The 26,775-nt window shown below is 42.8% G+C and overlaps 2 protein-coding genes across 2 annotated transcripts in view; both read left to right on the top strand.

Annotated features, from left to right (window-relative positions):
• dap3 (death associated protein 3) overlaps positions 1–2,754 on the top strand; it is a 6,482-nt gene extending 3,728 nt beyond the window's left edge. The window contains exons 7-12 of the mRNA XM_080767319.1: positions 28–192; positions 1,066–1,125; positions 1,241–1,330; positions 1,475–1,592; positions 2,180–2,272; positions 2,487–2,754. Coding sequence (XP_080623445.1) covers positions 28–192; positions 1,066–1,125; positions 1,241–1,330; positions 1,475–1,592; positions 2,180–2,265 — 519 coding nt within the window. The 3' untranslated portion in view covers positions 2,266–2,272; positions 2,487–2,754. The remainder of the gene's footprint in view (positions 1–27; positions 193–1,065; positions 1,126–1,240; positions 1,331–1,474; positions 1,593–2,179; positions 2,273–2,486) is intronic.
• Positions 2,755–13,673: 10,919 nt separating this feature from the next.
• On the top strand, positions 13,674–19,718 carry LOC308317971 (general transcription factor 3C polypeptide 1-like; the record flags this gene model as incomplete). The annotated part of the gene is made up of 1 exon (XM_080767318.1): positions 13,674–19,718. One exon carries the CDS (start codon positions 13,674–13,676, stop codon positions 19,716–19,718), a length of 6,045 nt encoding a protein of 2,014 aa, XP_080623444.1.
• Between the last annotated feature and the right edge of the window lie 7,057 nt (positions 19,719–26,775).

Genomic DNA, 26,775 nt, shown 5'->3' with positions numbered 1-26,775 from the left:
CAACTTCTATGTGATGTTTTTTTTCAGGGTATTTCTCGAGTGAAGAGCAGTAGTGACGTCGTGGGGGCTCTGATGAAGGAACTGCGGCTGCAGAGCGGACAGCCGGACGCAGGCTTCCGATTGGCCGTTGCCGTGGACGGGGTCAACGCCCTCTGGGGTCAGACCAGCATCAAGAAGGAGGACAAGAGCGCTGTGAGAGACGCACGTGCACACACACGCACACACACACACACACACACACACGCACACACACACCTCTCCACAGTTCCATTAATTCTCTCCTCACCCCTCTATATCTTGAAGGCCATGGTGATAATACTACTAAAATTAGGAAGAACCATATTATACACATTTGTGTTGCACCAACCATAGTTAATTATACGTGAAGTACCAGTAAGACGCGCAAACGCGGGAAGCGAACGCAGCTCGTACATATTTGGGTTTTGGACGTATAGCTGCTTTGGGGACTCCTTATATGGTTATGGCTGAGTCATGGTGACACAAATCACTCAGCTCCATATATGGGCACAAAAGCAAGACAGACAGACAGACAGACATGATCTGCTAGGTCTCATAGTAAGTGCTCACTGCGTTCGCAATAATGAATACATTTACACATAATATAAGGGCGCCTTATTCACAAAATGTACGCCATCATTATCATTATTCGAAAGTAACATTTCCACGCGGATATAGTCTTAATTAGTTCTCGACGTGGTGATCTGGGGACCGACAAGGGGTCCTTGAGGTTCCAGGGAATCGGCTAAATGACTGAAGGTTAAAAACGATGTACGTATGCGTACACATTTCCAATTGTACACTCTCGGAGTAAAATTAACACTGAGGATTTGAAACGAGCTCAAAAGGCATCGCTTTGCGCCACGTTTCGTGCTTGTAGCTCTGCTATTTTGTATACTTTAGTGTGAACCACAACCATTTAGAATATGGAAATAGGTTTCTGCCTGACAGCAAAAATATTAAACTGGGGGTTCTCTCTCTCTCTCTCTTTTCTCTCTCTCTCTCTCTCTCTCTCCCCCCCCCCCCCTTCCCCCCCCCCCATCTCAGGTGTCTCCAGACGAGCTCACTCTGGTTCACAACCTCAGGAAACTGATGAACAATGACTGGGTAAAGTTCATCCACAAGGCTACTTATACTGCTAATAGTACAACACAATAATATCACTTCTTTCTTTTTTTCCCCCAATAACAACGTAAGGTATTTTTGTCCCCGTCTCTTTCAGTGCGGGGGGGCCGTCCTGGCGTCTCTCTCTCAGACGGGCTCTCTCTACAAGCCCAACACGGCCTACCTGCCCCAGGAGCTGCTGGGAGAGGTCAGTATAGGGTCGACACCGTCACAGTGTTCGTTTCGTCGAGTAGAATGATGACAAAAAAAAATCACACCGTACGTACATCATCACATTCCGGGCTCAGCCAATCGAATCATCATCATCTCTCTCTCTCTCTCTCTCTCTCAGGAGGGCTTCGACAGAATGGATCCCTTCATCCCGGTGTCGGTTTCCAACTACAGTGAGAAGGAGTTTGAGAGCTGTTACCTGTACTATGTGGACCGCTGCTGGCTACAGCACCCTCACAGTAAGCATGAACAAGACAAACATACAAAAGTCCATAGACTTGGCTGCCACATAACGTCACGTTGAAAAGATAGAAATACTGCATTTTACCTATAACTTATACCCTTTGTACCTCTGTTTTGTTAGGGGCACCAGCCCTAAAAAAAACAGAGGTACAACGGGTATAAGTTATAGGTAAAATGCAGTATTTACCGTATTGTGCCGAATATAAAATGACACCCCATTTTTCAAGACTCATTTGTGGGAAAAAGAACATTGAATGTCAAATAGTCTAGTCCCCGATTATAATACGACCCTGTCTTTTAGGATATTTCCATTGAAAACTAAAAAAATAATATGTCTTATATTCAGGCCAATAGGGATAAATTGCAGGATTGGTTATCGAGTAACCATTTTTTAAGATTGTGCTTAAAGGATTTAAAAGGAGGACAATCTCTTATGGCCAAAACTCCATGGTTACTCGATAACCAATTAATTAATGATTAATGATTTAAAAGGAGGACAATCTCTTATGGCCAACCGGGGGAATAATTCCACGTCATAGTTTTAGTCACGCCGAAACATGTTGTGTGTTTTTTGTTTTTTCAGGTCTAACAGAAGAAGGAAAGAAGGAACTGGTCTTCCTGAGCAACAGAAACCCATCTGCTCTGGAGAGACTGTGTACATTCATCTGAACACACAGCAACAGAAACCCATCTGCTCTGGAGAGACTGTGTACATTCATCTGAACACACAGCAACAGAAACCCATCTGCTCTGGAGAGACTGTGTACATGCATCTGAACACACAGCAACAGAAACCCATCTGCTCTGGAGAGACTGTGTACATTCATCTGAACACACAGCAACAGAAACCCATCTGCTCTGGAGAGACTGTGTACATTCATCTGAACACACACGCATAGCAGTGTCCTAAAATGTGTCCTTCTAACATAACTTATGGTGTTTAATGTTAATTGTCACTTTCATAATAAAATGTCCTCCAAAAGACTACTGTGTCTTCGCATATGGTTCATGAATGGATTGCCATGCTAAAAACTAATGTTTATTAGTGTACAGTTGTACAATGTTCTTAGGATAACTTATTTTCGTAATCCTCTTTGTTCCTTGTGGGAACATAAGGCTGAGACTGTATAGAAGGACATGCCCTACTGTCAAACATTTACAACTAATAAACTACCACAGGAAGTGTTACTGCTCTTTTTCTCTGTTGATGCTACGGGCCTGTTCTGAGCTCAGACATTCAAGTTCAATACATTTGTATATTGCGTTTATTATTATATTATATATCATATATTATATATCATGGTAAGGAGAGACATGCAGGGAGATTACAACAAATTAATCGCAAAACAAGGGAAGACCACAAAAAACTAAAAGACGAGAAACGCACTGATGACACGCATGCATACACAGTGCCATTTTGGTCACACCTTTAGCGCCACCTTTTGAAGTCAAAAGCATCCATAGGTCCTTAGCCAGGTGTGTAATTTGGGCTGTTATAAATAAACAGTGATGTAAATAGCTTCAATAGCTAAAAGTCTCTTCTCATTGTGTTGTATATATATGTATATTGATGGTGGAGTTGGTTATTTCAATCTCATGGAAGTAGTTGAGTTGAGGCTCAATCAGTGTACCAATTAGTACTGTGAGCAATCACACATATCAGTCCAAAATGTGCTCTGAGATGAACATGACCAGAACATACTCTATGTGCATGTTTTTATTACAGACAGTGGCATTTTTCACAGGTGGGATCAAAGTTGTATGTATGTATTGGCAACTACTGCCATCTACTGACGTACAATGGCATAACAGAATGAAAAAAAAATGAACTAGTCAAAATGTGATCAGGCATTCATTTCATGTATTAATTATTGTTACTGTGTGTATATTATTCATCAGTATTATTATTTATTTAATTCTCTGTTAGAATTGTTGATATACAGTGATGTACAGTTGAAATGAACACAGTAGTGTTTTGCTGTTTTGTACTGTTTTTACGTTTCAAACCTCTACGAACTGCTGTAGGCCTAAATGTAATTGCCCTCCGTCCGGGACATTAATAAAGACAGTTGTTAATGGATGGAGGCCGCACACCACAGGTACAAGGTACAAGAAAAGACGTTCTTTATTGAATAAAGAAAGTATTTTCTTGTACCTGTGGTGTGCGGGCTCCATCCATTATCTGCTGAAGTTTATTTAGCCCAGCACCCAGCCTGTCGATGTGCGTATTCTACGTCCGCTTTATAGACAGTTGTGGAATAAAAATAAGCATTATTATCATCAGCAAGTTTATTTGTATAAAGTATAATGGTTTTTAAAGCTGCAGTTACAAAGCGTTTTCCAGAACACATCAAATTAGCAACACTAAATCAGTTTGTGAGTAAATAAACAAAACCCAAAACCAATGGGAATAGAAAGAAAGAAAGAAAAGAAAAACACAACATAATTATGAAATATTGATTAAAATAAACAATTTGTAATTTAAGAACTATTTCTAATAATATTGTGCTATCAGTCTATGTAAGAAGATGTTAAGAAAACTACCATGGTTTAGAAGACATTTGGTCTCAGGTCTAAATGGGTTAACAGTCATGGATGTTATTGTATAAATGCATTCTCTTCCTCACACTGTAAACAACAGGTGACCACTGAATGTACTAGGGTGGTCTATGGTGTCATGTATCCATGAATTAGGGTAGAGTTTCACATAGACTACATCCCCTGTCTCCAGCAGCAGTGAGGCTCCATTAGATGCACTATGTTGATGGCTAGGTTGATGTGCATAGGCAATAACTACAGGCTGGCCATTTTTATGCAACACAGCTCCTGTGGGATTATTTCCCCCTTGACCATAGGCGAAGATATTGAACTGGTAGACACCTTTCGCGGGCGCAGTGAAGAAACCTGCGTTTGGAAAATACTTTGATTTAGTTTGACTTTTCACTTTACTGTCTTGTAAGTGAAGAACATCATTTGTTAATTCAGTGATGCAAATAGCCTGCATTGTGCATCCTTAGACTCACTAAACTGAGAAAGAATGCAATCACGTCACCCTCCGCGGGTCCTGGGATGTAATACTGTACTCGGTACTGTACCTACTCATAAAATGTCCCGGCACCCATCTAAAAGACCGCCCCTGGTTCATTACATTGAAGCTATTTACATCACTGTTTGTTTAACTAATGTATATATGTAGGCTAACTGTTTACACCGTTTGCATGATCTTTTTATGCATTATTCACGATTCGTCATACCTGTGTTTGGATTATATCCATTACCGACATTAGTGATGATATGTCTGTAGATCAGGATAGTGTCAACATTGTATGGTCCGGTGTTTCCATTTCCAGAGGCCAGAAGTGCGGCCGAGAAAGACACTTGTCTGACTGTAAGACACACATGAAATGTAATAGAATAACCGGTAATTAAAGGTTTTTATATTTTTTTACATTTTCTGAGCTCAATTGCACCCAAAAAACCTGAACTTTTAAAATTTTGTAGATTTCCTGTGGTCTGTGGTTTTCTGGCTCAAACAAGTGCTCTGATTTTCCTGCTGCTGACACAGTCAGCAAATCCCGTATATGACATAGAAATCTGCAGATGCCACTGTTTTCACTGTTTGGCCCGTTTTCATTGCAGCTCAAAAGGCTTCACAGACACAGAAAGAAATCGCAGACCACAGTAAATCCACTGAATGTTCAAAGTTCAGGTTTTTTGGAAATGAAAAGGAATGTCATGAAACCTTTAACATGCATGCAGATTAGTATGTACTTTAACTGTATGAACATTGAGGCATTCACTCTCACACACACTCAAAGAAGAAAAAAAAGTTGTAAACTATGTGTGCTATGTATGAACTGTAGGCCATGTCCTAAAGATAAAACCTAACTGAACTGAACTGAAGCACTGAGTTTTATTCCTTACCTTCATGCTGCGTCTGTAGAAACTGCACGCCATGCTCTGTGGCATTTGATCTGGCTTCAACGGTTTCAAGAGAAGCTTGGAGAGAATAATAACATAACGTTTGAAAATACTCGGCCACAACTGTTACATAATACGTGATTGATTTTTCGTTATTAAATTGTCATGCTTCTGAAGAAGCCCAGCCCATTATAGAACTTTTTTACAGTTTACATAAATGACAATAAATGACAATAAACCGACATGACAGTCCACAAACAATGCAAAAATATACATTTTTCAGGAAATTAAGAAAACTTGAGAGGGGGAGAGGTGGTGGAGTTAGTAGAGGGTCCAGTGGAGTTAAGAGGTTTTGTCCAAAGTGTTTTTTACTGCTTTCGATTGGTTAAATATTTTCGCAAAAATACTTAGTTTCCCCACACAGTACAGTGGAAAAAAAATAAATCACACCCGTGTGAAGTGAGGGGTGCTCTTATCATCATACATCATCATACCTCATCACATTCCGGAAATTTTGAATTTACGTCCTTGCACCTTCGTCTTCAATGTTTGTGTTCAAACTGGCCATTCATTATCAATGGCATTTGATGTTTGTGTTGGGACAATGACGTAAAACTGGCCATTCATTATACTGTACATGACAATGGTTTGTGTTAGGACAAAGTTTGTGTTTACACGCACCCTCACAGCTGGACATAGGAGGGCCCCTCAAAATGTAGCCTACCTTTAATCAAACTGTTGCTGTCACTGAGTTTTTCCAAAGCTGCTTGTAGCTCCTGCTTGGTCTGTTGCAGATCAACACGCTGCTCTGTAAAAAGATAAAATTAAAACCACTTTTTGTCAAATATTGCATCAAAAATAATTTAGTTGCATAGTAGGCTACAATGTAATCATTTAATCAATAGACCCACCTTTGATGAGACCTTCACTGTCCTTGAGTCTGTCCATGGTGGCTTGCAGCTGGATCCTCTGCTCGGTCATCAGATCCATGGTGGCTTGTAGCTGGATCCTCTGCTCGGTCATCAGAGCGGTCATGTCTCTCAGCACGGCGTGGATGTCAGGCTGGCACGTTTCTTGGGTGATCCTTTCTGCTCTGCTAACAAGCTGCTGTGGAATCTCATCCAGGGTGTCTCCCCTTATTGCCTCTGCACATGACAGACAGCCTAGTAACAACAAGGCCACATATGACAGCATTGGGGCTCCGTATGTGGACGCAGTCATTCTGAAGCTCTTCTGCTAACTCTGGAGCTATACCGTCTGTTGGCCTCGTTTAAATACACACCCCCCCAGCATTAATACACATTAACCCAGTATTATCTGAACGTCTTGATCTTATCTAAGCTTGCGTTCAGTGACCTAGTTGTGCTGTTTTTATTTTTCCTGTTCTTATTTCCTCCATAAAACAAAGATCACTGGGACAAAGACACACTTCGGAGCAATCGCAAAAAACAACACAACATGCCTAATGTTTTAGTTTGTGTCACTTCCAAGAAAACCAACATTGTGTGTCAAAAGTTAAAGGGATAGTTCACGGTTCACCTCCAAAGTCCAAAATGACAGTTTTTCTATGCATTAGGCCTATACTCACCTGAATTCATGGGGTGTTCCTCCTTAAAACATGATCACTAGGACAAAGATAAAGCAATCAGTCACAAAAGTAAAAGAACAATATATTGCATGAATTATGGTTAAACGTATTGGTTATACACCAGCTTGTCCTTCCATGGTTCTATATGCGAGAAGTCATGACGTGGTTTTCACATGCATGGGGACAGAAGACATTTGATGGTTATTGAACGTATTAATAATAATCTTCACTAATAACTTATTATTACATTATTGTTGACCATCACTTGTATTCGAATGAATGAATCAATGAATGAATGAATGTTGCAGACCCCAAGTTCCAACTTGAGAAAGCCTGGAGGGGCGAAACGTTGTTTTATATAGGTTGAAATAAAGAGGACGGGGGGGGGAGCAGAATTATGTCGTGTGCAGACATTCCACCTTTTTCTTCATTTGATCACTTTTTTGGTCCAGCACCGTATTTAAAAACTGGGATGTGCATATCGTTGTCCTTCTTTACTTATGATGCTCGTATTCACAGACTCATCCAAGCGACACATTGTTTTATATCTTCTTTACTTATGATGCTCGTATTCACAGACTCATCCAAGCGACACATTGTTTTATATCTTCTTTACTTATGATGCTAGTATTCACAGACTCATCCAAGCGACACACCACTTGAAAAAGTATTGACTCTTGCAGCCACAAGAATATTGCGCTTGCACGGCACCATCTAGGCCTCATGAGTAAAATGAGTGTGGCATCATTATAGGCAACTTGAAGTTCCTGAAAACGTTGACCACACGTGAGTAGATTGGTGTAGTATAGTATAAGCTCTAAATTAATATCTAAATATTTGACCATCTATAATCACTCCTTCTGCAGCACTTGCCATGTCAGGGTTTTCACTGATTACATGAACTAATGATCTCATACCATATCATTCATTTATAACACTGCCTTCAATTATTTCACCATCATCATATCTTACACATGTCTTGTTATTAATGCACTTCGACCTGTATTATCAAAACATATTAATCTGATCTAAACTTGTGTTCTGTTCAGTGACCTGCAGCTTTTATTTTTATGTTCCTCCATAAAACAAAAATCACCAGGACAAAGTGATCAGTGATCGTCAGTCACAAAAACAACATGGCCAATGTGTCCACCTCATTCGTTGTGAAGTTGTGTCACTTCCAAGAAATGCATGTGTGTCAAAAGTTAACGTGCACCTTGACAGAATACACACAGAGAATGCACACATTTATGATTTATCGAGACCAAGTCAGCGATATTGTATGGAAAAGTAATTAAAGCCCTCTTCTTTTATTATTGCTAAATATAATCCAAAAGTACTTAGTATTGATCTACAATTGATTATTTGGCGTTGCAATATTCAATACCGATTATTTGCATTGCAAAACTATACAATAAACTCAAAGTCAAACGATATTGCTCTTTACAATTCAATATCTTCAAATAAAAATAGATTTTCCTTGCAGTTATAGTGTTCACATTTTTACACCCCTGCTATTTATGCTATTTGTTTTAACAGTTAAAAAATACATTTTTCATAATATATTATTCGGGTTGGCAAAAATTCAGCGAAAACAGCAGATCTGACAAGCCTGTAGATGTGCTATTTTCAATAACGCAGCAACTATACCAGAGGGGGGAAAGGGAAGAGGCCTAGTATAGAGCCGTGGGGGACTCCAGTCAACAAATTATTAGGTTTTAGGGGTTGAACAAAATAGCTGGCAGACTTGTAGTTTGGATGTACTTTGGAGATTGTCTTGTTCTGGCACGTACTGTATTTCTAACATAATGGTGCTAGAAACTCTTTGTGAGCTCTGTGGTTCTAATCTGAGCAGAGGTGGGGGATTAGATTAGTTTAGATTATCCAAGATTAGTTCATATTAGACTAGTTCAGCTTGGATTAGATTCGTTTAGATTCGTTTTTAATTCTCTCAGAGGGATAGTAGTTTCCACTACCTGAAAAACGGTATAGCATACACTACTACTCAACATACAGTGATGTTGTGGCTCCAAGTTTGTTGGTTCCAAACATTTCTACCTTATATCCACTGATGCACCTAGGGACTATGGATGTACGCAGGTCAAAGCAAGAGATTGTCCACAGGTTCAATGTCATGTCGTTGTATGTATACTTTCCTTTAAATCCAACAAACCCACTGATGCACCTAGGGACTATGGATGTACGCAGGTCAAAGAAAGAGATTGTCCACAGGTTCAATGTCCTGTCGTTGTATTTACTTTCCTTTAAAGTGCATGGTACATTACAAGCAGCTCCTTCTGTGTTCTGTCTGGTAAAAACTAGTTTGTCCACCAGGTGCATGCCGCTCCCCAATCACCCAGGCCTACATATATGCTCTCAATCAATCAATTAGGCCTGGGGAGGCGTGCCCTTGGTGTCCAAACCGTGATTCAAATACATAATAACCCATCAAACCAATAATGCCAAATAATAACTACAACAATTGTGATGATAATAATAATAATAATAAATAGACATACTAAACAGTGAGGATGGCTTCTACAAGTGTCAAGACAATACACAAAAGCTAAAATGTAGGGTGACCTCAAAGATCTTTTCCCATACATGTGCATGCTTTAATTCAGATTCAAGTTAATTTAGGACAGAGCTTGAATGGACTAGTCTGCTTGATGTGAAGAGTGGACACTGCAGTTGCAACAACAGTCGCTAGAGGGCAGAAGAGTACAGGTTGACTTTCAATTGGAATTGATTTTAGATTTGTTTTTATAGACCAGAGGATATTAATAAAATCTGGGAATACATTTCTTACCGAGAATGTTCTTCACCAATGTGTTTGTAAAGGTGTCTACTACCAGTCACCAATGTGTTTGTAAAGGTGTCTACTAACAGTCACCAATGTGTTTGTAAAGGTGTCTACTACCAGTCACCAATGTGTTTGTAAAGGTGTCTACTACCAGTCACCAATGTGTTTGTAAAGGTGTCTACTACCAGTCACCAATGTGTTTGTAAAGGTGTCTACTACCAGTCACCAATGTGTTTGTAAAGGTGTCTACTACCAGTCACCAATGTGTTTGTAAAGGTGTCTACTACCAGTCACCAATGTGTTTGTAAAGGTGTCTACTAACAGTCACCAATGTGTTTGTAAAGGTGTCTACTACCAGTCACCAATGTGTTTGTAAAGGTGTCTACTACCAGTCACCAATGTGTTTGTAAAGGTGTCTACTACCAGTCACCAATGTGTTTGTAAAGGTGTCTACTACCAGTCACCAATGTGTTTGTAAAGGTGTCTACTACCAGTCACCAATGTGTTTGTAAAGGTGTCTACTAACAGTCACCAATGTGTTTGTAAAGGTGTCTACTAACAGTCACCAATCAATGTGTTTGTAAAGGTGTCTACTAACAGTCACCAATGTGTTTGTAAAGGTGTCTACTACCAGTCACCAATGTGTTTGTAAAGGTGTCTACTAACAGTCACCAATGTGTTTGTAAAGGTGTCTACTACCAGTCACCAATGTGTTTGTAAAGGTGTCTACTACCAGTCACCAATGTGTTTGTAAAGGTGTCTACTAACAGTCACCAATGTGTTTGTAAAGGTGTCTACTACCAGTCACCAATGTGTTTGTAAAGGTGTCTACTACCAGTCACCAATGTGTTTGTAAAGGTGTCTACTACCAGTCACCAATGTGTTTGTAAAGGTGTCTACTAACAGTCACCAATGTGTTTGTAAAGGTGTCTACTACCAGTCACCAATGTGTTTGTAAAGGTGTCTACTACCAGTCACCAATGTGTTTGTAAAGGTGTCTACTACCAGTCACCAATGTGTTTGTAAAGGTGTCTACTAACAGTCACCAATGTGTTTGTAAAGGTGTCTACTACCAGTCACCAATGTGTTTGTAAAGGTGTCTACTACCAGTCACCAATGTGTTTGTAAAGGTGTCTACTAACAGTCACCAATGTGTTTGTAAAGGTGTCTACTACCAGTCACCAATGTGTTTGTAAAGGTGTCTACTAACAGTCACCAATGTGTTTGTAAAGGTGTCTACTAACAGTCACCAATGTGTTTGTAAAGGTGTCTACTAACAGTCACCAATGTGTTTGTAAAGGTGTCTACTACCAGTCACCAATGTGTTTGTAAAGGTGTCTACTACCAGTCACCAATGTGTTTGTAAAGGTGTCTACTACCAGTCACCAATGTGTTTGTAAAGGTGTCTACTACCAGTCACCAATGTGTTTGTAAAGGTGTCTACTACCAGTCACCAATGTGTTTGTAAAGGTGTCTACTACCAGTCACCAATGTGTTTGTAAAGGTGTCTACTAACAGTCACCAATGTGTTTGTAAAGGTGTCTACTACCAGTCACCAATGTGTTTGTAAAGGTGTCTACTACCAGTCACCAATGTGTTTGTAAAGGTGTCTACTACCAGTCACCAATGTGTTTGTAAAGGTGTCTACTAACAGTCACCAATGTGTTTGTAAAGGTGTCTACTACCAGTCACCAATGTGTTTGTAAAGGTGTCTACTACCAGTCACCAATGTGTTTGTAAAGGTGTCTACTACCAGTCACCAATGTGTTTGTAAAGGTGTCTACTAACAGTCACCAATGTGTTTGTAAAGGTGTCTACTACCAGTCACCAATGTGTTTGTAAAGGTGTCTACTAACAGTCACCAATGTGTTTGTAAAGGTGTCTACTAACAGTCACCAATGTGTTTGTAAAGGTGTCTACTACCAGTCACCAATGTGTTTGTAAAGGTGTCTACTAACAGTCACCAATGTGTTTGTAAAGGTGTCTACTAACAGTCACCAATGTGTTTGTAAAGGTGTCTACTACCAGTCACCAATGTGTTTGTAAAGGTGTCTACTAACAGTCACCAATGTGTTTGTAAAGGTGTCTACTACCAGTCACCAATGTGTTTGTAAAGGTGTCTACTAACAGTCACCAATGTGTTTGTAAAGGTGTCTACTAACAGTCACCAATGTGTTTGTAAAGGTGTCTACTACCAGTCACCAATGTGTTTGTAAAGGTGTCTACTAACAGTCACCAATGTGTTTGTAAAGGTGTCTACTAACAGTCACCAATGTGTTTGTAAAGGTGTCTACTACCAGTCACCAATGTGTTTGTAAAGGTGTCTACTAACAGTCACCAATGTGTTTGTAAAGGTGTCTACTAACAGTCACCAATGTGTTTGTAAAGGTGTCTACTACCAGTCACCAATGTGTTTGTAAAGGTGTCTACTACCAGTCACCAATGTGTTTGTAAAGGTGTCTACTACCAGTCACCAATGTGTTTGTAAAGGTGTCTACTACCAGTCACCAATGTGTTTGTAAAGGTGTCTACTACCAGTCACCAATGTGTTTGTAAAGGTGTCTACTAACAGTCACCAATGTGTTTGTAAAGGTGTCTACTACCAGTCACCAATGTGTTTGTAAAGGTGTCTACTAACAGTCACCAATGTGTTTGTAAAGGTGTCTACTAACAGTCACCAATGTGTTTGTAAAGGTGTCTACTACCAGTCACCAATGTGTTTGTAAAGGTGTCTACTACCAGTCACCAATGTGTTTGTAAAGGTGTCTACTACCAGTCACCAATGTGTTTGTAAAGGTGTCTACTACCAGTCACCAATGTGTTTGTAAAGGTGTCTACTAACAGTCACCAATGTGTTTGTAAAGGTGTCTACTAACAGTCACCAATGTGTTTGTAAAGGTGTCTACTAACAGTCACCAATGTGTTTGTAAAGGTGTCTACTACCAGTCACCAATGTGTTTGTAAAGGTGTCTACTAACATATCCCACATTGGTTTCTATTCAACTACCCTAAGGGAATTTTTGACAGCTGCTGAAATTTGGGGTAGGCTACCATCAACCACCTCAATCTGTCGCCATGGTGTCAAGCACAAACAAATCACTCAGCTCCATATATGGCCACAAAGGGGCCATGCCCATATATGGTCTTATAGGGCATATATATATATATAATGATGACATCAGGGATCTCCATATATGGGCATAAATGGACAAGGCGTGACAGACACAGAGATCTCCAAATATGGGCATAAAAGCGACAAGGACTGATGGATACAAATATCTCCATATATGGGCAGTTGGAGTGGCGGTTGGACATAGGTGTGAGGACCAGAGAGGCTACTTGAAGGCCAGTCTGACATCATGGATCTCCATATTTGGGCAATAATGACATGGAGATCCATATTTGGGCATGTCTGACATCATAGTGACATCATCATTCCACCTAGTCCCTCCATGTACTGCATAGATATGGACGCCATTCCATCGCTATGGATATGTAAACAAAACAAAATCACATGTACATCACGGCACGGCGTGTGAATGGAACGGGGAGTGTTGAAGCCATATGATCAGAGATGCTCGATTAGAGCATACCTATAGAGAACTCCTGCCAAGTAGTTTCTTGCCATGTTTATTTTTATTTTGTTTTGAAAGCTGTTAGCGTCGCTCAGCTGATATCTACAATAAACCGAATCTTACTTGACTTCTATCTACAATAAATGAACCGAATCCGACCTACTTATACTTGACTTGCCAATCCAATACTATGGATGCGTTGAGCATAGTGGAGAATGAGGTGGCATTGGACGGTCTGGATGGAATCACCATTCCCTCCCTGTGGATACGGCTGGAGGGCAGAACGCCCACGTTTCCACTCAAACTAGACACGCTCACCAAGGACTTTATTTGGAAGGCGTTGGTCGGCAATGGCGACTTGAGCTTCTACGAACTTCCAAAGGAGAGGGACGACGTTCTACTCTCGGACCGGTTCGCAAGCATCGACCCGGAAACGGGGATGGAGACGAGGGAGGCGCTTCTCGACCAACGACAGAGGACGGAGATCTACCCGGCCCATATCACAGTGGGAGAGAAGAATGGCGTGCAGGGCTCCTGTGCGTCGTATAAAGAGAGGAAAGACGTAACCGGTGTTGTCCGCTCCGACGTCAGCACTGCGCTACTCGGCTTAGAAGAGGCCTTCGGAAGGTTCGGCCGAAGGCTCGTCGCGGTGGCATCGCAGGCGGTGAGGTTCCGCACGTTGATCGGCCCCCAGGGTGACCCTGACCTGGAACTCGCCGACCACACCTACTGCATCCTGGAACGCGTAGGCCGCGCTCGTTGGCAAGGAGAGGTACAGCGAGACCTGGAGATCTCTCTCGGCTTCGATGCCAAGAAGCTGTATTACTTGCGGAAGTCCCTCGTGAAGAATGGCCTCGTCACCATGCAAACGTACGCGATCCGAACGCACAGTGGACAGCAGCAACACTCCATACTGCTGCTGCTCGGCCGCTTCCACGTGATCAGGATGACCAAATATGACATCTTGATGGAGTCCATGTCCAACATTCTAGCGGAGACACCCGGTCGGTTCGCCACCGTAGTCTCTCTCCGAGAACGACTCAACGTGACAAACAGGACATTCAGGTCGGTGCAGCAGTACATGCAATCTGCCGAGCTGGTCAAGATAATCAATGCTCCCGTGGACGACACGCAACCCAACGATGGTCCTTGCGCCGCCAAAAGGGCGACTAAAGTAACAGTGCGCTGTTTTCAACTGATAAAGCCATTTGTTAGGAAGGAACTGACTGTGGAAGATGATGCTGATGATGATGATGAAGAGGGGGCTGGAACAAGTGCAGTGGATTGTTCTGCCAAAGGGAGGATCATGGAGCAGGATGTCCTCACTCAGGCCTATCAGCTTGTGCTCTCTGTTGGTACCATGGGCATTTCGCAGAAGGCCATAGGCTCAAGGATGAACATTGCTAAACTGGAGGCTCGTATGATATGCAAAGTGCTGGACAGGTCTGGCATGGTTAAGACATTCATGGAAGATGAGGGCAAGCAGAGGGTCACCAAATACATCAGCCACAAGTGTGAGAGCACGTGTGACCATTTGAAACAGTTTGCAAAGGAGCGAAACAAGTTGATCAGTTCATCTGCAATCCCCAAAAAGCTTCAAATCCCCAATGCACCATCCTCACCTTTCGGGTCAAAGTCCAAAGGAAAACACAAAACCACGGTGGAGAAACAAGCGGTATCCATCATGAGCCCAGAGGTATCCCTGCAAGAGTGTGGTGGGCGATCCAAAAAGGCTCAGGCCAGTAAGATAGAGCAGCCTCATGAGACATACCGTCTGCTGAAGAGGAAGAACATGATCGTGGAGTCTGTCCACAGTCTCAAGATCATAGAGGGAACTGCCATGCTTCAGAGGATGGTCAACGACGAAGAGAAGACGCATGGCATGACTACAAAAGTGTGTAAGAAGACTATCCAACGTATAATACATAGTCTGACCAGAGAGGGTTTGGTTAAGATATTCACTACCACTGTTATACGCAATGGAATAAACAAAAAGGTTGAATTTGTGCTTCACCCCTCCATTCAGCCTGATGATGACATAGTGAAGAGTGCCATGGAAAACATTTGTTTCCAGACCTCCAGCTCCTCCATTTCACATATGCAGCAGGCTAAAAAGGAAGCCAAAGAAGGTAAGGAGTTGAGCGTGAAAGCCGACAAACCTGTCGACTTCAAACCCGCGACAGTCAAAGGAATTAGCAAGGCTTGGGGATACCAACCCAAGATGCAACGTCTGCGTGCAATCCATACCTTCCTTTGGTACCTCTTGCATGGGCACCCACACCAGCGGAGCACCAGGAGTACACACACATCCTGCCCGTCTCCCACGGACAGAACGGCCTCTAATGCGGGTGCCACACAAACATTCTCATGCGGACACTCGGAGCCCTCGAATGCGTTATTCCCAGGCAACGATGCGCATAATTCAGCAGATGCAGCCAGACAAACCACCTCCTCTGAAGGTATCGCCTCCCATGCGGGGGAGCGGTGGAATGCAGGGACACCTCCTCACCTGGATGGGACGTCGGCTGTGCCTGAGGGAATGTCGGCTCAGCCAGATGAAACCCACGCAGATCTGAGAGTGTATGTGGATGAGATCTCTTGGAAGAGATTCATTCCTCCCGTTCCCGTACACGAGGAGCTTGGCAGAGGCTGGGTCCTCATTGAAGATGTGCTGCTCTGCTTGCCTCTCTCCATCTTCATTCAGGTCGTGCAGATAAACTACATGGTAGATGGGCTGGCAGCGTACCTGAAGGATCCTGTGAAGCAACACTGTCTTGTCAGACACTTACCCGGTACTTTGAAATCGCAGCTGCTTTACAAGCAAAAGCATGTCTTGTCTTTCCATGAGCACTTGCAGAGACTGGCCTATATGGGTTTGCTCCAATTTGGTCCCGTGGAGGCGTTCCAGGAAAAACAGAAGGCATTTGTTTACTTGAAGAAAACCTCCACGATTGTTGACACGACCAGCTCTGAGCCTCACTACTGTCTGGTCAAAGATCCACCTGACAAACCATTTGAAAGGCGACGCTACACGTTCACCACTGTGAAAGATGTGGAAACCTACTGGTTCGACCTTATGTGTGTCTCCCTCAATACACAGCTGGGAGTAAACCGTGCTAAGAGAGGGATCGTAGGACTCCCTTTGACACATGACAATTTCAAGAGATTGGCATACTTGCTCAAAGGCACCCATGAGCTGTGTGATGACGGTTCCATTCCAGGGGACGGTAGAGGTGCTGGAGGTCTCGATTCCTGCTTCTTTGTACATCTTAAACGCAACTGGAACTGGATCACACCGGAAAGCGTCGAGGTGGCAGAGGAGGAGCCTGCTAGCATGGACCAGCAGGTGGCTGGAGGTCGGACACGTAAGAGGAAAACACCCAAGAAGGTTGACGTCCAAACCCCATGCAAGAAGGCAAAAGAGCTAAAGACGTGCAGCCCCGCTCGTGATGAATCAGAACATATGTCGTTGAAGAAAATGACGAGACAGCGCTTCACATGGTCCGTACAGGAGGAATCGCTGATGATGCTCTGCCGCGTGGCCTCACATCTGCTCAACAGCATGATGACCAGGCCGTTTCTTCCCTACGGTGTTGCGAGGGCCCTGCTGTACACCGAGTTTGAGATACCCGACGATAAAACGTCCGCGGTCGTCAGGCGACACATGCTCGCCATCCTCAAGAATCCTCAGACATTGCTGAACTACCGGGTGTGTTTGGCCGAGGTGTACCAGGACAGGCTTCTGATGGAACGTCTGGAAGAAAAGAAACCCACTAGCCCAGACGACCCCCAGGAGTGCGCCGCAGCGTTCTCCGAGTTCACTAGGCTGCTAAGGCACAAGTTCAGCTCCGTCGTGAGCTCCCGCGACAACATCGCTGTCCCCGATACCAAGGCAGAGCTTTTCTCACGGTTTAACGTTTACACCATAGATGAGGGCAAAGGAATGTGCTTGGAAGACTCACTCGGTTGTACAGACGACATCCATGCTATCGTTTTGAGTAACCTGATGCAGAGCACTCTGTTGTCTAGCTCTCAGACAACAGAGTCCTTCCAGACCTTCAACATCTACAATAAATACAGTAAGGAAGTGTTACGTCAAGTGTTCATCCAGTGCAGTAAGAAGGGTGTGATCAGCCGCCGTCGTGACACGTGTGGGCCTAAGAAGAACCGAGCCCTGCCCGTCCTCCCCAAGTCCTACCAGATGTCTCAGATATACTTCAGGTCTTTTCTGTGGCGCTTCCCTGCCTCGTTGTGCTCAGATGCCTTCCAGTTCATGAGGACAGTGAATGGTGTCGGGGCAGTAGATGACAGGCCCGTCGTTGCATTCCACAACGAAACAGAATGGAGAGAGGGGTTGGGGGGCAGAGGAAAGGAGTCGGAGGAAGTAAGTCCGGGGGAGAAAGCAGAGGGGGGTGGGAAGAGTCGCAGGGAGAAAGACAACAAGAGTGACAAGGAGGGAAACACCATACCATTGACAGTTAACTCATCCACTGAGGACCATGTGGGGGACCGTGCTAACCTGGAGGAGCAAACTCAATCGGTAGCATCGCCAAGCCCTGCAGCCAAAGCTTCGGAGAAACCCCAGGACGTTTCGAGTATGGTTCAGTTCTCTCTAGACTCCCCGGGCGGAGCTTGCGCAGCATTCCTCAGCCTAATGACTCTAGGACTAGTGTCTGTGCACGTCTCCATACCCAAGCAGGTGGTGATGGTGGACAGCAACTTGGTGGCCAGTGAAGTCACCAAGGGTATGGCAACACTGGAGGAAGACGATAATGAGGAGAACAATGAAACCGATGACTGTGAGGCGTGGAATAAGTTGCATCTGAAGAGTCATCAGGCATCACACACTAAGTACCTCATGATGCGAGGACACTGCAGTCCGGGCATAGCACAGTTACATAACCTTGGCACCAATGACAGCATCGTAGTGGAGTCCTGTTTAATAAATGTGCAGATGCGCGACACTCCAGCTCACCAGCTATTTAACCCGGAGATCTCGCCACCTTTGGACTTCTTCAAATCTGGTCCATCTCTGCTGCCTTCCACACTGACTCATTCTTTCCAACCCCCACCCTCTCTGGATTCTCCATCCACTGTGGAGTGTGATGTGCGTTTGATTCAGCAATACGGCTACACCGCTCAGGACGTGAATGCCTGCGCCGAGATACAGAGGAGCTTAGATGGGGCGGGTGAGACTGGCATGAGTAAAAGGCACTTGTACCAGGCACTCAAACACCTGGCCGAAACACAGCCTGGTAGCACCAGGAAACTAGACCAGTATGTTCACGAGCTGCAGGAACAGGGTCATGTGTTGCAAGTTGGCGGTTTTGGGCCACGTTGGGTGCTGATGAGTCATGCCGGCCCATGGATTCTGACCTCAAAGTCCGGGCCCGGGCCCCAGTTCCACACAACCCAGGAGGGGAAACATCCTTTCTTCGCCCGCAAGAGATGCAGAGAAGGCCGTGACCAGCAAGAGCAGCAGCCGCCAGGGAAAAGAGTGGCTGTGGAGGCCAAGAGAAGAGAAGAGGCGGATGGATTCTCAGGGAGGACGACTGACGGAGAGAAAAACGGCATAGAAGAGTCGGAGGAGCAAGAGAGACGGGGTGAGGGCAAGGGAAGCACAGACATCGCATCGACGGAGATAGCAGAGGTTACAGAGAATGTGAGAGAAACAGGGAAGAAGGACATCTGGCACGGGGGTGGAAGGATTGGGACCAAAGACACTGCCAATGCAGGTTCACCCTCAGCACCACCTTCAACGTCATCACCACCCTCACCCTCGGCACCACCCTCACCCTCAGCACCACCCTCAACGTCATCACCAGCCGATAACGGCGACGTGAGCTTCATCAGTCGACCGTGGCGCCTGGAGGACGGTGGTCTGAACGGGCCGGCGTGCAAAGGCATGCTGGAGGCCGTCCTGTTCCACGTCATGTCCCGGCCGGGACTCACGCGACAGGCACTGCTGGAACACTACAAGGACGTCCTGCAGCCAGTGGCCGTATCGGAACTTCTGCAGGCACTGATAGAGTCGGGCTGTGTGAGGAGGAAAGTCCTCGTCAAAGCTCCGAAGGCGTCGCTCTTCTCCCGCCCAGGACACCGGACAGCGTGCGCGGCTTACACGCGGTCTGAAGAGGAACATGCCGTCTTTTATGAGCCCACCATTAGCTGCTGTCTGCGGCTCGCTCAGGTGTTTCCCGATGAAGCTAACTGGAACTATTTCACCCAAGTTTGACAAATAGCAGGCGTGTCCTGGGCCTTTCCTCGTATTACCTCGGTCACACACGCATAGTTTTAACAACCCCGTTAAGGCAATTGAACCATTTGTTTCTAGACACATGATACACATTAAAGAGTAATGGTTTTAAAAATGTAAAAGCAGACATGACAATATTGGGGCAGCAACGTTTCACGTCATCCACTGGAGCGGTAATGGGTGGGGAAGTGGCCGTACGCGCCCCAGCGGTTGACATTAATGATTGCTATAAGATTGCTAAAGAAAAGTCTATCCTGGCAAGTGTTTTCTGGTTGCTTGATCAGGCAAATTGAACTATGAAGTTAACTTAAAACAAATAATTTCCTTTGATGGGAAGTGACATTTGCTATTGACACAACATGACATATATCCTTGCACCTGGAAATGTCTTTCTCACATACGGATACTAAAGTAAAGTATACTAAAGTAAATAAAACACCTTAATTAACACAAACTATCACATCTTGTACGTAATATTTTTTAAGGATTCTGCAACTGAGATAGTTAAAGATAATACGCCTGCAGTGATATATTTTATTTTGAGATACAGAATAATATCCTGTAATATCGGAATCGGTCATAATCGGTATCGGCAGATATAACCCTGCAAATAATCGGTGATCTGTCATAATTTCATAATCGTGCACCCATAGTAAAAATGCTCTCTCTCTCTCTGTCTCTCTCTCTCTGTTACCTCTAAATTACAACAGTTTTACAGTGTGATATTTAGCCAGTCAGTGGAATGAAAATAAGGATACCAAATCATGCAACTCAAAGCAGGAAATATTAAGCAACGGCATAACATTTTCACCTTGTTTTTGGAATAAAATGCGATGTAAAGCAGGCTATGGATGATACATCAACAAACCCTTCTGTAAATTCCTGCAGAATATGAATAAGACTGGAATGTTTGGTGTATGCGAGTGCAACTGAAGTGGAGATTATTTGTCCCAGGTATGAGGGAAAACTCATTTTGAGTAGCCTTTAAAGATTTGTATTGTAAAATTCTAAAGCTTTTTATTTGAAGCCACTATTTTGAGACAAAATATCTCATCCAATACTTGGCAACAACATATCATGCCATATATCATTGAACTGGACCTCGAGCTGACTGTGGTTTGGTTTGATCCAAATACGGTCATTTATTTTGTACCAGCAACCATGAAAATTGAGAGGATGGATGTTAGCAGAGTTACCATTACAGTAATAAAGAAAGAATCTAGACGGAGCTAGTCGGACATACAGAGGGAATAAAGAGATGAGTAGGCAGCAGCTCACATGCACTCCTTCAGCTTGTCTTAGGCAGCAGCTCACATCCCCTCCTTCAGCTTGTCTTAGGCAGCAGCTCACATCCCCTCCTTCAGCTTGTCTTAGGCAGCAGCTCACATCCACTCCTTCAGCTTGTCTTAGGCAGCAGCTCACATCCCCTCCTTCAGCTTGTCTTAGGCAGCAGCTCACATCCCCTCCTTCAGCTTGTCTTAGGCAGCAGCTCACATCCCCTCCTTCAGCTTGTCTTAGGCAGCAGCTCACATCCCCTCCTTCAGCTTGTCTTAGGCAGCAGCTCACATCCACTCCTTCAGCTTGTCTTAGGCAGCAGCTCACCTCCACTCCTTCAGCTTGTCAACACTACTGAAGCCAGCCGTTTATAGAGCAGGTAATAGGCACTTCCGGGTAGCACTCCGGCACTTCAGATTAAGAGTTCATTGTTTACACATACAGTAATACAAGCAATAAAGATCACATGTTAACAGTGGATTTTCACCCAGCAAAACAAGCCGTCATTGGCTAAAATAAACTACTAAAATAAAAATCTAAACAACTTCTGTGAACAGACTTCACTGTAGTAGCTTTTCATAAATTATATTTGTACTTAGGCTGTCTGCTGTCATGCAAGTTTATAGTTACAGAAATTCAAAGTCCAGCCGTCTGCTGTCCAGCCTCTCCCACCCCTCACGGGGAAGAAAACAGAAACGGGGTGAGTTGTCTTGTTACCATACCATGTATAGCCTACTGTCCTTATTTTGCCATGTCCTATATTATCTGTACTGCAATTCCTGTACCTTAATTAATATTTGTCATTGTTTGTATGATGACTATTTGAATACTGTAGACGAATAACAGTTTAAGTCCAAATTGTATTCTGACCCCTCCACGGAAAGGCCTCGTTATCCATCTTTTATACATTATGGATAATTAGTGTGGACATAAACTGTTCTTTGTCTATAGAGCGGAACACACAAAGCCAGGCGTTGGTCTCAAAAAAGAAACCACAGCCATCAAGAAATGGGGGGGGGGGGGATCACACTTGTGTGAAGTGAGGGTCGATCACGAATGTTGCTGTGTTTTGGATCCCTGGCATCAAAGCTACTCTGTAGAGACACAAACAGTATATCTAAGTTAATTGAATTGCAATAAATGTAGCAATAATAGCAATAAATAACACATGTCAGGTTAATAGTTTTTATTGTGGGTATAAACAAGAAATAATACAATGCATCAATTACAGTCCCAGAAGAACATATTTGGGCAGAGTGGCTGACCAAGCGACCAAAGATTGTGTGATCTCAATACTATGTCCAAAAGGAGACGTGTATACACTCAAAACTGTGTAGAAAATAACATTATTATTAGTATATAATTATGTAACTAGCATGTAGTATGATTGTAACTTCAAAAAGCTGAACACGAAGCCTATAAAAAAACAACAAAAATGCATCTAATAATAGCCTAAATAAGGACAAATATATAAAAATGAATGTGCACAAAAAAAGGTGCACTGAATTATTTGATGTAGGCTAAACGATAAGCACATGTATGTTTTACATGTCTTTGTAAAATGCCTTTTAAATCCTGACATAGGTTTTCAGAAAACCTCAAAATATTTATTAAAAAATGACAACAATGTAGCTATATACTGTACAATAACAACTACCCCAAAAGGGGTTCCCGTCCTGTAAAGTATAGTTACAAAAGGGGTTCCCGTCCTTAATTGGATAAAGAACAGTCTAAATTAATTCCAGCGGACTGGCTTTTGTTGGATTCATCCGATCCAATCTCTCTGAAATCTCTAAAATCAGCTCCGAGTTTCCAAAGAGCCTCTCTGATACTAAAAATAAGAGTTCATTCAAACAATATGTTAAGTTTACTTGCAATTAATCATCACAGCTGGTTGCCACATTTTGTTTTGGTTGGAAAAATAAACATGTATTATGTTATACGTATACACCATTGTTGTTTCCCTCTCCTGTAATGTCTGTGCTAACCCGGGGTTCTTAAAAAAAAAAAAAGAAAGTTGGTCACAAAAAATAAATCATCACATCTGGAAACATTTGTTTCATCGCCATCCTCTTAATCTAAAGTCAGCATGCTCATATACATGTAATGTGTTTAAAACATTAATAAATCTTAATAAACAATTGCTTTAAAATACCATATGGATCATCATGATAGACACATTACACAATTACTTATGTTTCTCTCCAGTGTGGATTCTCTTGTGTCTTTGAAGGCTTGACATTTGAGTGAAGTGTTGTCCACACTGATCACATCCATAGGGTTTTTCTCCTGTGTGAATTATCCGGTGTCTTTTAAGTATTGACATTTCAGAGAAGTGTTTCCCACACTGTTCACATCCATAGGGTTTCTCTCCAGTGTGGATTCTCTTGTGTCTTTGAAGGCTGTCCATTTGAGAGAAGTGTTGTCCACACTGATCACATCCATAGGGTTTCTCTCCAGTGTGGATTCTCTTGTGTTTTTGAAGGCTGGACGAATCAGAGAAGTGTTGTCCACACTGATCACATACATAGGGTTTCTCTCCAGTGTGGATTCTCTTGTGTTTTTGAAGGCTTGACATTTCAGAGAAGTGTTTCCCACACTGTTCACATCCATAGGGTTTCTCTCCAGTGTGGATTCTCTTGTGTCTTTGAAGGCTGTCCATTTGAGAGAAGTGTTGTCCACACTGATCACATCCATAGGGTTTCTCTCCAGTGTGGATTTTCTTGTGTGATTTAAGGTAGTTCATTTGAGAGAAGTGTTGTCCACACTGATCACATCCATAGGGTTTCTCTCCAGTGTGGATACTCTGGTGTTTTTTAAGTGTGTCCATGTGAGAGAAGTGTTTAAAACACTGATCACATCCATAGGGTTTCTCTCCAGTGTGGATTCTCTTGTGGGTTTGAAGGCTGGACAACAGAGAGAAGTGATGTTCACACTGATCACATCCATAGGGTTTCTCTCCAGTGTGGATTCTCTTGTGTTGTTGAAGGTGTCCCATCTGAGAGAAGTGTTGTCCACACTGATCACATCCATAGGGTTTCTCTCCAGTGTGAATTCTCTTGTGTTTTTGAAGGCTGCCCATGTGAGAGAAGTGTTGTCCACACTGATCACATCCATAGGGTTTCTCTCCAGTGTGGATTCTCTGGTGTGATTTAAGGTTTGCCATGTGAGAGAAGTGTTTCCCACACTGTTCACATCCATAGGGTTTCTCTCCAGTGTGGATTCTCTTGTGTCTTTGAAGGCTGTCCATTTGAGAGAAGTGTTGTCCACACTGATCACATTCATAGGGTTTCTCCCCAGTGTGGATTCTCTGGTGTGTTTTAAGCTTGCTCATGAAAGAGAAGTGTTTCCCACACTGATCACATCCATATGGTTTTTCCCCAGTGTGGATTCTCTGGTGTGTTTTAAGCTTGCTCATGAAAGAGAAGTGTTTCCCACACTGATCACATCCATATGGTTTTTCCCCAGTGAAAATTATCTGGTTCATTTCAAGGTTGTTCATGTGAGAGAAGTGTTGTCCATTCACATCCAACACTGAATTGGAATCAGGCAAAGGAAATATTGTTTAGAGGTAGGCACTACTTCATAGACATTATCACAATTAATATGTGTACCAGATATTTATAATGTTTCTACAATCTACATTGTTGTGCATTTTAGAAAATTATACAAAAACAAGGTTGTCTTTTAAATCAATGCTAATATTAAATCAAAACAAATGCAAATGACTAGATAGAAAACACCCTTATGACATGCTGTAGCCTATATACCCATATAGAGCGTCGCAGTCCCTCCCCCTTTCAGAACGAGTGGCCCAGGAAATGAATCCCAATGCATTTTCCCCATAGGCCTTTCTTAAAGTATTTATTTAAAGACTGTTACACCGCGGACAAAGCCAACTCGAATCATGACAAATCATGACAATGAACACAATGTTTTGGGCTGATCAAATAATTTATAAGAAGAAAACAAAACAAATTATTTTTTTATTTTTTTATTTTTTTTCTTCTTTCCAATGATTTGATCGGCCCAAAATATTGTGTTCATTGTCATGATTTGTCACGATCCGAGTTGGCTTTGTCCGCGGCGTAACATTCTTTAAATAAATACTTTAAGAAAAGCCTATGGGAAAAATGCATTGCGATTCATTTCCTGGGCCACTCGTCGTCCCTTCTGGGAGGGACTGCGACGCTCTATAGACAAAGTAAGTAACTTACAGAGGTCTTGGTGATCATTGGGTCCTCCCTGTTGAGCAGAATTGGTCCTGGTGTCAAGAGAGTTCATCTTCACCTGAAGCCTGGAGTCTACAGTTGGAAGTGATCAGAAATGGTTGATATCCTGGAAGAGTTGTGGAGAACTGACAACTACAAACTCTTCTTATACTAGAGAGCCTGAGTTGGAAACATTTACTGCTTGGCATTGATTGGCCAAAGAGGAGAACAATAGAACCATCTATCCACCAATCACAACGGAACAAACGGCTGCATGTGCGCCACCCCCTAGCTCCTCCCCCAGGTCATGTTCTATGCAACATGCTAGAGATGAACTGCTAACTGTGAGATTTATTTGTAGGATTCATGTTTAATGAATCTAACTATATCCAAATTATGATGCATTGACATATGGACATAAGTACATCCTATTAGTATGTGACTAAAGTCAAAGCAGAAGTGAGCATAAATCTAAAAGAACAGAATGAAAGCATATCGAAAACGTGATTATTATCACAATTATTTGATAGTAAATTTCAACAAGGCAATTCAATATAAATGTTACAGGTCCCAGGTTTGGGTACCCGGAGGTGCAGTTTACAGATCACCCTGGAATACAGGATACAGGAATGAACAGAAACATGTCGTCTCCTTGGGCAGATCCATTAGATAATTTATTTACTCACAAACTGTTTTCTGTCTTTCTTTCTTTTCAATTTTCTTATTTTGTCTTTTCAACAATATTCATACAATACAACATTCATGTTGTCATTGCAATACATTCCACAACACCATTCTTATTCTACAGCATAACCCATATTTTCTCTTCACATCTCTTTTTACTTTACAGTATAATACTATATACTCTTAAATACCATTCGGTCACTGCATTGTTATGGCAAGGCACATGTGTGTGGCTATAGCTGCACTGCTAAAGTGCTAGCAGAAAGTAGACAGTACTAGGCCTAGAGCTAATACTAACAACTGACACTGAACTGGGCTAGCCCAAACGTTTAGACTCTCGTAGAGGGGTTTTCCCCCCCGATTCTGATGAATCTCTCTACGAGTCTAAACGCGGGGACCCCCAAATATGGTCTCGGGAGCAACGTTTGTGCCTCAAAATCACTCTTACCTTGTACAAATGCTAAATCTAAGCTGCTTATTATTTCGCCCCATCTTGGTTTTCTCTCCATTGTAAATGCGCAACAGAAGCCTGGCCGCTAGGGGCGCTGCCAATGTCCTGTGGATCAAAATACCCTTTTTATTGAAAACTATACGGCCGTACGGAGTGTAATTGTTTGACGCATACCCACCGGACAAGTGGGGCAAAAGAATAAGCAGCTTAGATTTTGCATTTGTACAAGGTAAGAGTGATTTTGAGGCACACACGTTGCTCCGAGACCATCTTTTCTGTTGACAAAACTTACAAAGCAAAAATAATAAAACCCACATTGCATTACTTCACACGGTCATTAAATAAACACAAAACGTCATCATCTTTACATCAAACTGAAGCTAAGTGAATTATCTTCCTCATGGAATTATTTGTG

Source organism: Protomyctophum bolini (genome assembly GCF_963924005.1).
Source record: "Protomyctophum bolini genome assembly, chromosome: 7".
Classification (NCBI taxonomy): Eukaryota; Metazoa; Chordata; class Actinopteri; order Myctophiformes; family Myctophidae; genus Protomyctophum; species Protomyctophum bolini.
The sequence above is the reverse complement of the archived record's forward strand: the minus strand, read 5'-3'. Positions and strand labels throughout refer to the sequence as shown.